At 40.7% G+C, this 13934-nt stretch overlaps 1 protein-coding gene across 1 annotated transcript; it reads right to left on the bottom strand.

The window, feature by feature from the left end:
* Positions 1–2704: 2704 nt before the first annotated feature.
* Positions 2705–7646, bottom strand: LOC135474077 (collagen alpha-1(XII) chain-like). Its single transcript, XM_064754080.1, has 7 exons — positions 7592–7646; positions 7205–7235; positions 6282–6860; positions 5657–5887; positions 4732–5295; positions 4272–4319; positions 2705–3926 (listed from the first exon to the last, which is right to left on the bottom strand). Exons 1-7 carry the CDS (start codon positions 7622–7624, stop codon positions 3355–3357), a joined length of 2058 nt encoding a protein of 685 aa, XP_064610150.1. The 5' UTR covers positions 7625–7646; the 3' UTR covers positions 2705–3354.
* Positions 7647–13934: the final 6288 nt, after the last annotated feature.

The raw sequence follows: 13934 nt of genomic DNA, 5'->3' as shown, positions 1-13934 counted from the left end.
TCATAGATTGTATATAATAAAGTGAATTGGAATAATCTAACGGTTTTGATTAATTTATCTCCTCTCTAATGAACCATAGGAACTTGATTTATATCAATAAGCATAGCTATCGTGTCGTTGGATTCCCATGGGCTGTGCTCCCCTTTTCTCACATCAGAATTCTGGCCGGCGTCGCAGATTTGAGGTATTAGAGAGGTTAGGTACTGAACAAGGTACGAGTACGAATTGTGCGCGTGAGTCGTTACGATGGAAAACTGTTAATGGTGATACATATTAAGAATGACGCACAACAGAAGGCTGTTTACATGTTTACAGCATGGGCTGAGCTGGAAAACTGCAGTACGAAGCCTATGTCGTTATCGCCGTGTGTAATATGCATAAATTCATGGAATTTCATTTTCTCGTCTTATTTTCGACATTTTTGCAAGTAAAATTCGATACTTACTATAGACTAATGCTTCATTAGTAGGTCGCACGACGTTAAACCTCAAGCACTCACTTATTACTAGGTCGTTTTCACTTTCACACCGCAGACACATAAAAACCCCCAAATAATAACTCGTAAATGTATTAGTAACTATCGTTCAACTTGTAAAATACGAGCAGACTGTGCGACCTATATTTGCCACTCCTGACGTCATACACAGATAACGATGATGTCAATCGTTACTGGTAGGTCGTTCACGGGTATCTTAACCTCTGTATTCTTAAGTATGGCGTAAAATTTGGGGTGTATTCAAGATAAAAAACATTTACTTACACGAAAGCGACGAGGTTACTGATGTAGGTGGAGGTATTCGAAATCCCTGCCTTTAGGAAGTACCTTACAAATTTCCCGACTTAGGGCCGCAGCCGAACCTGATAATTCATTATTCAGGAGTGGGCTTCGTACTTTCTTCAGTTAGTCAATCTGGATACACTAAAATGTAGTCCGTAAAGCTGTTCTAAACTAAAGTGCGGGAAAAAAAGGCAGTCCACAGAGTACAGGTGTTTTGAAATGTCACCATGGAATGTGAACAGATGACGTCTACAGGTTGTCTATAGTCAGGGGTCGACTACGTCATTGGTCATGATCTTGTGAACTTCCAGTGAGATCTAGGCTTGAAAACAGACGATAGCATACAAAACGCAAAGCACAATGGACGTTCCATATCAATCTTTGCATGCGAGACCAATGTTCAAATCAACGTTCAACACAAACCACCAAAAAACTAAGAAAGTATATGAAGTACGAAATTATAGGACGGCTTCATGTAAAAAGTAGCAGTAAACCGTTTACTAATAACAATAACTCCCGACTGAATGTTAATTTGGTCCCTCATATGGTACACGACAGCTTTCCTACATTATACCTTATTAATATATTTGATTTATTTGGTGTTTTACGTTGTACTAAAGAATATTTCGGTTATACCGGGGTAGCCATTGAAATGACTGGAGACAATTTCTGAACCTCACCTAATGCCTCGAAGTCTCCTGAAGTGACGATTGCAACAGGAAGCACAGCATTTTGTAACCATGGTAACCACAAGAAAGGTGAGTAGTCTCCTTGGCAACAAGTTTTAAGGTTTTCTTTTTTAACGCAAAAAACGCACATAATTCTGAAAGGAGCAACATACAAGTAAAGGAATGTATAGTACATCCTCAAAATGTATGCTATCAGTGTCTCTTCTTTCTTCAACTTTGGGACGATTCATCCATCTGCATGAATCGTCCATGTAACTTGTAGCTCACCATATTGCAAGTAGTGAACAGAAGACAGTGTGCAGTGGTAAAGCACATGAGACGCTCTTGATAAAAGGCAGTCTGCATATAGTGTAGTGGGGGGGGGGGCCCTCCATGGGCTTCGATTTAACCCTTTGTTTTTATTAGTGGTTTATCCCAAACAAAGTAATATTTTACTGATGTAACGAAGAGAAAGATCTACAGATGGGGAAAACCAGACAGATCCCAGAGAAACCACTGCGCCGAACCATGTACCTGCCAAACCTCCTGACTAAGCACCTCAGCCGACCCTATGCGTACTGCATGTATTTACACGTCCGTAACTGTCTAGAGATTTTCTGGTAGTAGCCATCAGTCCATGCGACCACAAATGTCGAGTACCCGTTGCTTGCAACATACGCAATAGTCCATTTCAGTAAATATTGACTGGGATGGATGTCATCTATGCTGTCTTCGACATAGCGATCCACTGAGTCAGCACATTACAAATATAACGTTAAGGCTGTCGTAAAACGATGGGACATCGTCATGATTTAATGTGTTCTTCTTGTAAAAGCACCTATGAGGTCCTGTGGACGGCTTATTGGCACAAAGGAAACGATGAACAATTGCAAGTGAGATGGGGGCGGGGGTTCGTGAAAACTATCATTGTCACAAATTCATTACCGGTAGGTGACGTCACTCAGGTATTTGGGTTCACCAGGTTTTCTACATCAAGCAAATCTTGTAACACATTAAACTAGTGCGTAAATGTACTCTACCCATTTGAATAAAAATACCATCCACAATATTATTTCGCTTATACGTAATCACTTGGCTGTACACATGTACATTGTTATTGAAATCCTGCATTGTTATTCAAGTATAGTTAGAGTGATTTGTTTCCCCTTGAACTGGACATCCTACAGGTATACGGGATTTCAGTATATAATATCGTGTCAGTATATAACAAATACAAAGGCATATGTTCGATTTCTCATAAATGTTTTATTGTCACACACTGCGATTTAGAAATAAATACATCACACTGTCTTAATTGGGGTTTTGGGGATAATTCAAACCAAGTCATTTATCAGCTTATGATATCGTTTTATGTATATACAAATACGTCACATGCATGCACAACCATATGTTTTGTCAAATATTTCTTTTAAGCGACGTGAGGCACATAGAACACACACTCTGGAAGGTTTGAGTTGTATTCAAGTGTTCCCCAATCCTGTTATATACAGAAAGAAGAAGGCCCACCCTCCTGAGGCGAGATGTCCTCATCGGGCTTACAGGGCGTAGGACCTAGGTTTGCAACCAAAGTATACATTATGAGAACATGGGCATATGTTTATACACTATACGTGTGTATATTTATGTTAATATTTTGAGATCATTTGTCACTTCGAGTAGCATATACTGGGAGATCAATAATCAAAAATCTTTGGTACATCATCGATTAGAGATCATAATCAAGGGACACTATCAAAGCGTTGGAGCTCTACAGGAAAAGACAACCTTATGTAGGGCAAATGTCGCAACGGCTTTGATAATACATCAGTAACTGTCATTCCTCTATATGCGCTAAGCACAGAGACCTTTTGCCGTATTTCCTAGAGTCGCTTCATGATGAGGGTGGTTTTAATAATAGAGACCGGCATTTCTGAGTAAACTAGGAATACAGATCTGTTGACCTAACTGCTGCCGTACTGCAAGAAGCTTGGAATAGTCTGGTACCCGGATGACATGTGACCTAGCTGGAGCTGAGCAAAGGGAGTTAACTTCACTGTTCACGTAACTATTGCCAACAGCAACGACGAAAATCTCAATGCCTTGTCGTCGAGCAAGATACGCTTCCTTCACCGTGTCCTTTGGTTGGTCGAGTTTGTCGTCCACGAAAAGGACGGCTATTTTTTCACTGGGGTCTTGCATGTAAAACCTTTCAGTGCGCAGACGGTGAATGAGAGCAGCCAAGTTGGCGTATTGGATGGCGTTCAGTTGCTTCCGGAAGGCATCGACGTGAGAAGAGAGTGCAATGTCTCCACTGTTTGCCACGCAAACGTCTTGTAACAGGCCAACCTTGAGGCGAAGCATGGACAATTCTAGGTCCCGGATCACGTTGTCAATCAGAGTGATGATACTCCGAGAGGCATAAGGTGAAGAGCGGCGTGAGTCGATGGTGAACATCAGATCGGCATTTCCCCGAGTACACTCTGTCAAGCAAAGGCAAAACATAAAAATATATAAACTTTCGAGATTGAATTAAAAAAAAACAACAACCTGAAACGTTAGGCCACTGTGCAACAGGACGCGTAAGCTGCTTTTTAAGTACTTGCATGAACAGCTTGAATACAAAAGGCCGGATTTCATCGGTTACGTGTGACCATTTGCCACCTTACACTATCATGGATGCTGTGGTTTTACTCACGATGCTGTGGTCTTTTATATTATATTTCTGTACAAACCGTTTTTCGCGCCATATATTACTGAACAGCTGCTGTTGAAATCGTCATTATCCGTACTTTCAAATAAAGTGACTAGATTTATTATCTACTTACTCGGCTCATCTTTAATCAAAACCGGTTCAGGTGTTGGAGTCACTTCCACTGTAAAAAGAAACAAAATTTATGGTCAGCCATGACAAAACTCCTTCAGAATTGCACAATTCATGATACAATATATATGAGTTTACCTTAAAATGTTTTCATGAATCTTTATGATTCCTAGTCATTGATACTGCCGATCCTTTAGTATGTAACGTAAGTCTGAGGGGCAGGTATTTTCTCCCGCCGACCTTTTGTCATAAAATGCCCACCACCCCCCCTCCCCACTCAATTCAGTAAAAAGTTTTTTAATATGGCGTTAAATCCCACATAAATAAATAAATAAATAAATAAATAAATAAATAAATACATTAATCTATTTCAAGGTCAACATATTGTGAAATATTTTGAAAAACAACTTAAGGGATCCAGGACCAAAAGGAATGGCGTGTTTTAAAAACGGAGCGGGTATTACCTTCACAAGCCTTCTGGGCCAGAATATGCTTTAAGGTATCCAAGGCGTCGTAGCTGTTCACGGTGTATACGTAGTTACTGTCTGGATTACTGGCTATGGCTTTCAATTCATCCTCGTTGACAGCCTTTCCAACTCCGATGGCAAACATGTAGATACCGGAGTTCTGTGCGAGTAGGGCTTGCTCAGCAGTCTTCTGTTGCTCTCTGGACTCACCGTCCGTGATTACCACGGCGATGTGGGCGACGCCAGGACGGGTGTACCCTGGGGCGAAAGCGCGGTTTAACATGTCTTCTATGGCGTCTCCGGTGAATGTTAGCCCACCCTGGTACTTAACGGCGTCCACTGCGCGGAACAGCTGGTCTTTGCTTGTGTACTGATCGAAGTTAATCATGGGATGGACGGTGTCGCTGAACGTGGACAGTCCCACTCTGGTTTTGTTCGGTCCTACATCGAAGGTCCGGATAACATTCTTGACAAACTCTAGCTGCTTCTTGAAGTCAACAGTCCAGATGCTCGTGGATGAGTCCAAGATGAAGAAGACATCAGCCGGTTTTCCTCCGCACACTAAAGACGATACAACACCCAGTCAGCAATTGCCATGTATAAAACATTGTCAGTGTTCAAATCATACGTATTATTCCTTCAATTTATGAACAATGCTTAAAGGCTTTTGATGTTTCTAGACTTCGTCAAGGATTAACTCTTACAAACACTCCTCTCACGATGAGTATTTGTAGCCCATACTAAAATGGACTTTTTCCCGTTCTTATAAATTCTGTTTTGAAGGGGAATCAGTTTACAGGAACCTTGCAGTCAAAAACCCTGTACATCTGTTTACAAGGCGTGATGAAGTAGTCTAGTACTTGGAAGATGCAGGTAAACCTTCTCATTATATAACTGACGTATAACAGAATTATATTCTTACATGGAACGATTTCTCCTTCGTCTCCTTGTGGGCGTTCTGTCGTTGTTGTTGCCATCGTCGTCGTCGTTGTTGTTGGTAGTTGTGTCGTGGAAGTGGTTGTGCTCTCCGTTGTTGTGGAAGTCGTTGTTGTTGGGGTCGGTGTTGTTGTGGTTGTTGTTGTGCTGGTAGTGGTTGGCGTCGTGATGGGCATTGTTGTGGTTGTTGAGGTGGTGGTTGTTGTCTCTTCAATATCTGCAGTTACGTAGAGCATATATGATAATTCTGGACAAGGTATTTTAGCAATGCATGTATATTAATAAATAAGGAGTTAGGAGGGTCCGTGCTGGTAGAGATGTTTAGACTTCCTTATATTTACACCCCTGAGTTTGGTTCAAGGGGATTGCCAGTTATATGATAAGGTATGGCCGGACGAGTTACAGACATCAATGAATCAATCAATGAAGTAAAGAATTAAGTAAGTCGCAAAAGTGCATGTAGATGATCTCTCTTTTCATTATTTATATAAAAAAAATTATAAATCTGCTATAAGCTATTCATAGTTGAAAAAGGAAACAATTTAGTGGTGCGCAACAAGAAACAAGAACGTTTAACATAACCGTTACCTAATGTGAGTAAAATTCCTTACCTTCGCATGTCTGGGTGGCAAGATTGGATATAATTGAGTTCAGTGCCCTGTAGTTGCCAACTCTGTACATGAACTTGGAAGACGGAGAGGAGGCAATTCCGGCCAACTCGTCGATGGACACCTGGTTACCAACGCCAATGGCGAAGATTTGGATCCCCGCCTCTCTCGCTAGCTCCGCCTCCTTCAGAGTCTCTTTGGAATTCTTGGATTTCCCGTCGGTGATAACCACGGCGACATGGTCTACATTAGATCTGGCACCGTAGTGCTCTTTGAACATCGTTGTGTGCACCTTACGGATGGCGGCCGCAGTGTTCGTACCACCCGTGAGGTAGCCTATCCTGGATATCGCGTCCTTCATCGCCTTTTTCTCTCCGTATTGGTTCAGGTAGAATTTAACATGGACCTTGTCGCTGAAAGTGACGATGCCTACCCGACTCTCGTCATCATTGTAGCCGACGTTGAACTCTTCCACCACATCCTTCACGAACTCCAGCTGCCTGTCGTAGTCTGGACGCCATATACTGCTGGAAGAGTCGAGGACGAAGACGAAATCCGCGTGCTTCACGTAACACCTTTGTTCTGGGACACGAAATGAGAACATTTTATCATTTATTTATTTTTTTTATTTAACTGACTGGTGTTTTACGCCGTACTCAAGAAAAATATCACTTATTCTACGCCGGCCAGCATTATGGTGTGCGACCGCAGAGGAAGCCAGCATGAGCTGGACTTGAAAAGAAAATATTTGTACTACGTGTGTATAAACTAAAACGAGACTAATCAACTATACACAGCAACAATTAGGAATTGCCTGGACCGACATTTCCTTGACGGGTTATGGCTCCCATTGAAAGATAGGATCGCTTTTCGCAAATTCATATTTGACTTAAATATACAGTGTTAACAGAAAAAGAATGACTTACGAGGCTTAGCTTGAACTGTGGCAAACAGCACCTATAAACAAAACATTAAAGAAAATCTGCTGAGGAATTTCCGCGTATTAAATACATGTTTTTCAACAGCAACTAAACAATGTACGCTCATCCCGTAATGACTGATCCAATTTAAAACACGCAGCGAACGATTTAAGTTAATTAAACATATCACTCCGCTCCAGTCTCCAACCCATGTTCTCGCGACAATATGGTTGCAATATTGCCAAACTGTCTTTAAGCCATAATCACTCATTTATTCATTCGTTTCAGTTTCTACTTTAATTCTAGGTGAACAAATTTAGTAGAGGCATGTGTTAGAAAACACTTTTCAGTCTAACCTAAAGCAAAGCATAGTTAATGAAGCGAAATACTCACCAAAACCATCCACATCACTCTCGGCAACGCCATCGTCGTTCAGTTTTCGAAAATCAAAAATACTCAGAGATGAGTTCTTTCCCTCTTGCTCTACGACGTGAGCTTGGAGATCCCAGAGGAGATGTATGACATCCACAGTACATCTCTCTCCCGCTTTTATACCTTTATAAACCATCTGACTCATGTTAGGGATTGTTTCCGAGTGTCAAACTTAACTCCTGGCCACAGACATAGTTGTAGATTTATTTCGGAAGTTGTAGTAGCAGCGCTTCACGATTGTGGGCGCAAAGCCCCTCCTACTATCACGTGATCAGTTCCTGTATCTAATGCAAGGACCAGTTTCGAGGTACTTCTGCGAGGGACAATTGTATGAATGAGTCCTCCCCCAACTTCCGTACTGTATCAATTGCCGTCACCACAGTTATGCCCAGGCTCCTTGCTCTCGGAAATTGTGATGGCGGCAAGAGACTGAGCGATGAGATGTACTCTCTGCTCCCACTCCACAGCTGTTTGACCCCAATACATCAATGAAATTTGTCCAGGGCCCTAAAGTGAAAATATGCGACAAGTGTAGCAAGCGTATATTTACTACTGCATGTTGCCCATTTGTCTTTAATTATATACTACGTTCCAAAAGCGTTGATTTGTTTATGTGTGTATATACGTTACTCACGGGTCACAGCCAGTGCAACGCCTATAGTCGGCGAGCCCTGTCACTCCCCCATGATCAAGCAGAACGTAAATATAGCGCACAGAGGTTTTAATTCGTGTACAACTAATAAACTTTGTCACCAAACATACTGGGTATTCTTGAGTACGGCTTAAAACACCAATGTAATAAATAAAAAAAAAATACTGGATTGATTAAAAAAAAAAATACACGACTCCAAAACACAAGATGCTTATCCAGATGCCCTTGTTCACTCCTTGAAAATGACTCTCGGGATAGTTGTGTATGGGTATATTTCACTCGCAAATATAAATTTCATTTTCCAAATACTGTATCTATGTATATCATCGAAGTTTACATGCATTGTGAAAAATATTTCACTGTTACAAGTGCGATAAGGAGCAGGAATTAGCCATCGAGGTTGCAAGTTATTATTTTGTGAAACAATAGCTTGTGCATGTTGTGCATGTATGGCTTATATTGTTTCTGGTTACATGAGTAATATAAATAATTCTCCGAGAGAACATTTTAGCCATTGGCCATTGATGTCAAGTATTTATAACCAGCTCAGATGTTTATTTAATCAATTATTTGATTTATTTCTTTGTGTTGATTTCCAGCATTATGATGGAAACTGTCAAAACTTGGGCGTAACCCTCGACTATCCGCAGTTTCCTGGAAAACCTTCCATAGAGGAAACTTCCGGAGAGGGAGCCATCGTGAGCTGGATTTGAACTCAGGGCGATCGCATATTGGTTCGGAGCTCCTGGGCCATTCTTCTGTCCTAGCACGCTAATATCTAGAAACGCTGCCCCTACATACCCCCCTCCCCGCCCCAATCACCCAACCCCGATGGTTTGCGTCTTCCGCATTGCATTAACTCAGTTATAGCGAATATGGTAGTTTTGTTCTAACCAAAAAATCTGGCTCTCGGGATATAATTTGGCTAATATACCATGTGAGATGACATGCAGAGATGATCAAATATACATCTGTTAATGAGAAAGCGGCTAACTGTACGATATATATATGAATCGAGCTTCCTGACAGTTTATAGAGATATACAACTCACCAATGCGGTCGCTGTGAGTTCAAGTCCAGCTCATGCTGGCTTCCTCTCCGGCCGTACGTGGGAAGGTCTACCAGCAACCTGCGGATGGTCGCCGGGTTTCCCCCTGGCTCTGCCCGGTTTCCTCCCACCATAATGCTGGCCGCCGTCGTATAAGTGAAATATTCCTGAGTACGGCGTAAAACACCAATCAAATAAATAAATAAAAAAGATATACACCTTCAAAGAAAGCAAATATCCTTGAAGGAAAAGTCTTCTAAAAATCACTAAATAGACCACTTCAAACTATGCACAAATATAGTTTCATTTATTTTTTTCAGATTTTTTTGAAAAGAGTCAAAGGCGTTCAAACTTTTGAATTCTAAGGTGGACTTTATAGACCATACTATCAGAGGTTAGGAACTGATAGTTAGGGCTGACGTCACAGGAAGTTTATCCCACTCTAATCACGACACTGAATGTTGGGATAACTCTTTTTACCTGTGAGTAAAAGACTGAAATAATGTTCCCAAAAATTCCTTCCTTCTGCTGACCATAAGGAAAAAAGGTGATGTGACCTCATAGTTCCTAGACACCGTCAGTATGGCACATAAAGCCCAACATAGTATTCAAATATTTGAATGCCTTTTAACACTCTTTAAAAAAACTCTTTAAAAAATAAACGAAAGTATTTTTACGCATAGTTTTCAGTTGTCTATATTGAACCTTACTTCATATTTTAGTTTTCTTTTACTTTAACGATTAAATGATCAGAAAATCTGTGCATACATTATGCCATGATGAATCGGTGTATTAAATAGGCGTGGTTCTAGAAAATATTGTTTTGTTTGCCAACATTCTAAAGAACGAATATATTTGTACGTGGATGTTTGACGGCTAGTAAACTTTCCTTTAGGGCCAGTTGAAAGACATGGACTTCTTTTTTCTTTGGTGGTGGTGATGGAGGGGGGGGGGGGGGGATTACTCTCCTGACTCAACAGGCCAGGGTCAAGGGGTCGCCTAGGTCGCGGAAGCTCTCGTCCTGTAGAAAGCCGGAGATGCTAAAATTAGCCTCAAATAATTTTCAGGTTCTGAAGCAATGGAACTATATACTACAGAAATTAATCCACGATAAACAGTTCTGTTAACTAAAAGGACGGAAAAAGGACCATTTCGGCCGAGCGTCATGCAGTTTTTGGGTGCTTAAGTAGTGGAACTGCATAATATTCCGGGGATAATGCCGAGGGTCCATTGGCCGCCTACGTCCTTAGCCGACCGGGGACGAGTTTTAGGCGATTTTTCTTAAGTTAACTAAAATAATGATAGGAATTAAACCAGGATAAACTATATTCTTTCGGCGAAGCATCATGAGTTGCTAAAGCAGCGGTAGATTATTAATGTACCCGCCATAATAAAGGGTGGAGGGGCCCTGACACTGTTGTAATAATATTCATTCTAGTTGTTTTGGGTTACATAAATGTCTGGTGAGTACCTGGTAAGTCAGACAGCTGATCCAGGTTTGCTAAGCTATTCTGCTGACTTTATTTTCCGAATAAGAAAAAAAATTACCATTATTTCAGGGGTTGGTGATGGGAGCTGAGATACGAAGCATTCGGGTTTGTGCTAGGAGGAATCCAGTTGTATAAAACCACCTTACTTCGACAGCCAGGCTTACCTGAGTAACAGTTAGCCTACTGCCTGATAAGGCTTTCTACAACCTTAATAATAAATCAGTGGTGAATGCTTAAGTTATGAGCTGAACTGAATTAAAATATGCCGAAAACCGCAGTCCACGCATGTGAACATTTTTGTTTGCATTCTTAAGATTCTACAAGTTATGCGCAGAGTTATGAAAAATGTTATTTAATCAGTCAGGATGATAATAAAGATACAGAAATATACCAACCACGCATGTATCGGTGTAGCAGGATGTTTGGGATGACCACTTTCAGGAAGGAAGCGGATTCCCATATCCGTTTCCCTAGAGACAAAGCAGACATATACATGTATGCGGTCACCTGGCGGTGTGGGCGTGTGAGGTTTTTTATTTAATGGAACATTCTCGACTTAGATAAATATTTCAAACACTATAGTTGGTATAGTCAAAAAATGTTTACCCCCTCCTACATTCTATACCTCCTCCCGGCCCACCCCCACTGCCCCATAAATAAAATTTTACCAGTCTTCCAGAAGAAGAAAAGCGAGCCTATATACATGTACATATATATATATATAGCCTATACCGTCATACAACTTTGATTGGATGCATTCGGTTGACCTGTGGAGTATGGAGAATATACTATGATGATGGCGATAAAAGCCTTGGATTCTGCTTCTGATTAAGTACTTGAAGCACTATACATGTATATATATATATTAAGGGTTTTTTCCCGGGGCTTCATTTGGCCGTAAGCAGGTTCACTTAATACCCAGAAAAACCTGGGACAGTGCGCAGAACCGGGACCGTCGTCTCATAGTAAAATATCCTTGAGTTCAACGTTAAGTACCAAATAGATAGAAACGATGAAATTCAGATAATTAATATTCCGGAGTAAATATTCAAAAGCTTGATCTGATAGACTACGAAATGAACGTGCACACGGTGTTTACCAAAATCACACAATATTTGAAGCAGATATATTGCACAGAATCAAATGAGGAATGGATATCCCGTAGTACATTAAACATGCAAACTTATACACGGTAGGCTGGTTTTCAAACTTCATCTGAGGTTCCACAAGGTGAACCTGCAGACTACGCCCAGTTGTTTAAAAGTGTATTAGCAGCTAAGCGCCGTATCAGTTAACTTTTCCACCCGTTACTGCACGTAAAAACGAAGTGTGGCAGACGAAAGAAAGCTATGACGGACGGACAAACTGACATGCCCAGTGTCGGACAAGAAGATTCATCTAAAGATATAGCTATAGTATAAATTTTCTACAGGTAAATTGTTTACATACATAATTTACCTGCTTGCTTCCACGGCCAACACAGTGGATATAAAGCATAATGGCAAGGAATGACATTTGTGGGCGAGCACAACCTGTGGTATACAGTGGTATAACTTATCAATTTGTAGTAGCATGGCTCGTCAATTTGTGGTTGTACAGCCCATGTACCAGGATGCAGTTGTATAGGTCATCAATTTTTAGTGACACAGCTCATCAATTTGCAGCGACATTACTCGTCGATTAGTAGTGGTACAGTTCAACAATTTGTGGCGGTGCAGTTCACAAATTTACAGAGAAATTGCTCATCAATTTGTGGGGGTGCAATTCATCAATTTGTGGTGGTCCAGTTCACCACTTTGCAAAGAAATTGCTCATCAATTTGAGGTGGTGCAGTTCAGCAATTTGCGGGGACATTCTTAATCAATTTATGGAGGTGCAGTTCAGCAATTTTCGGGGACATTCTTAATCAATTTGTGGAGGTGCAATTCACCAGTTTGCGGGGACATTCTTAATCAATTTGTGGAGGTGCAATTCACCAGTTTGCGGGGACATTCTTAATCAATTTGTGGAGGTGCAATTCACCAGTTTGCGGGGACATTCTTAATTAATCTGCGGTGGTGCAGTTCACCAATTTGTAGTGACACTGTTAATCAATTTGTAGTGACACAGTTTACAAATTTGAAGTGACTTGCTCATCAATTTGTAATGGCATAGCTCATCAGCTGTAGTAGTATATAGCTCATCGACTTGCTGAGGTGGATAGCTCATAAAGTCGTAGCGGTATAGCAATCAATTTATAGTACATGTAGGACAACTCATCAATTTGTACAGTGGTATCCCTCATCAACTTTAACCTCTTGAGCATAACCTGATTGAGGATTAATACAGAATTAAAGTAGACATAACGGGGGATTACATTTGGGACATGTATAGCAGATTCATTTGAAACGCTAAATCAGTTATAGTGGTATAGCTCATAAATTTTAATGTCTCGAGCATGTCGCAATTGAGGGCTCATTAATGCCTAGTAGCTCACACGCGATTCAAGATGTCCTTAATACTTGGTCACCGTATATAGACCGCGTAGACCGTAGTGTGGTGATGATAAAATAAACCGGACAAGATCAGCGTGTTTAACATACGCGTTTTGTGCATGTTACAAGAAGCTTTAATTATTTATATCATGTATGCTTTCCACGGCATTAGGTTCTGCTGCAAGCTGTACATGGTACACTCAAAAAATGAATCTGTTAGGTTTCACAGAAAATCTGTTGTCTGAGTGATGCCAGAATGTATTCTGTTATTGCAGCAGATTATTCTGTTCAATATAACACACATATTCTATTAATTCAACACAAAGGTTCTATTGGACTAACATGATATTATGTTGAATATGTAATGGTATTATCTCATAATACCAGAATACATTCTAACATCACCCAGACAACAGACTTTTTTTAGTATAATTTTTGAGTGTACATAGGAGCAATTCTGTGACAGGCATACAATGCTAACAGTGGAGACACCTCCCCCGGAGACAAACACGGAATATAAATTTTTTCAGTTATATGTATATCTGTGGATTTCCAATATAGAGGGCTGAAGCCTACGTGAATTAATGATTTGAAATGAACCAGTTAGCGTATTAAGAAAAGAATAAATGACAAAATATCA

The sequence above is a fragment of the Liolophura sinensis genome, chromosome 8, assembly GCF_032854445.1.
Source record: "Liolophura sinensis isolate JHLJ2023 chromosome 8, CUHK_Ljap_v2, whole genome shotgun sequence".
NCBI lineage: Eukaryota > Metazoa > Mollusca > Polyplacophora > Chitonida > Chitonidae > Liolophura > Liolophura sinensis.
This window is presented reverse-complemented; position numbering and strand designations above follow the sequence as displayed.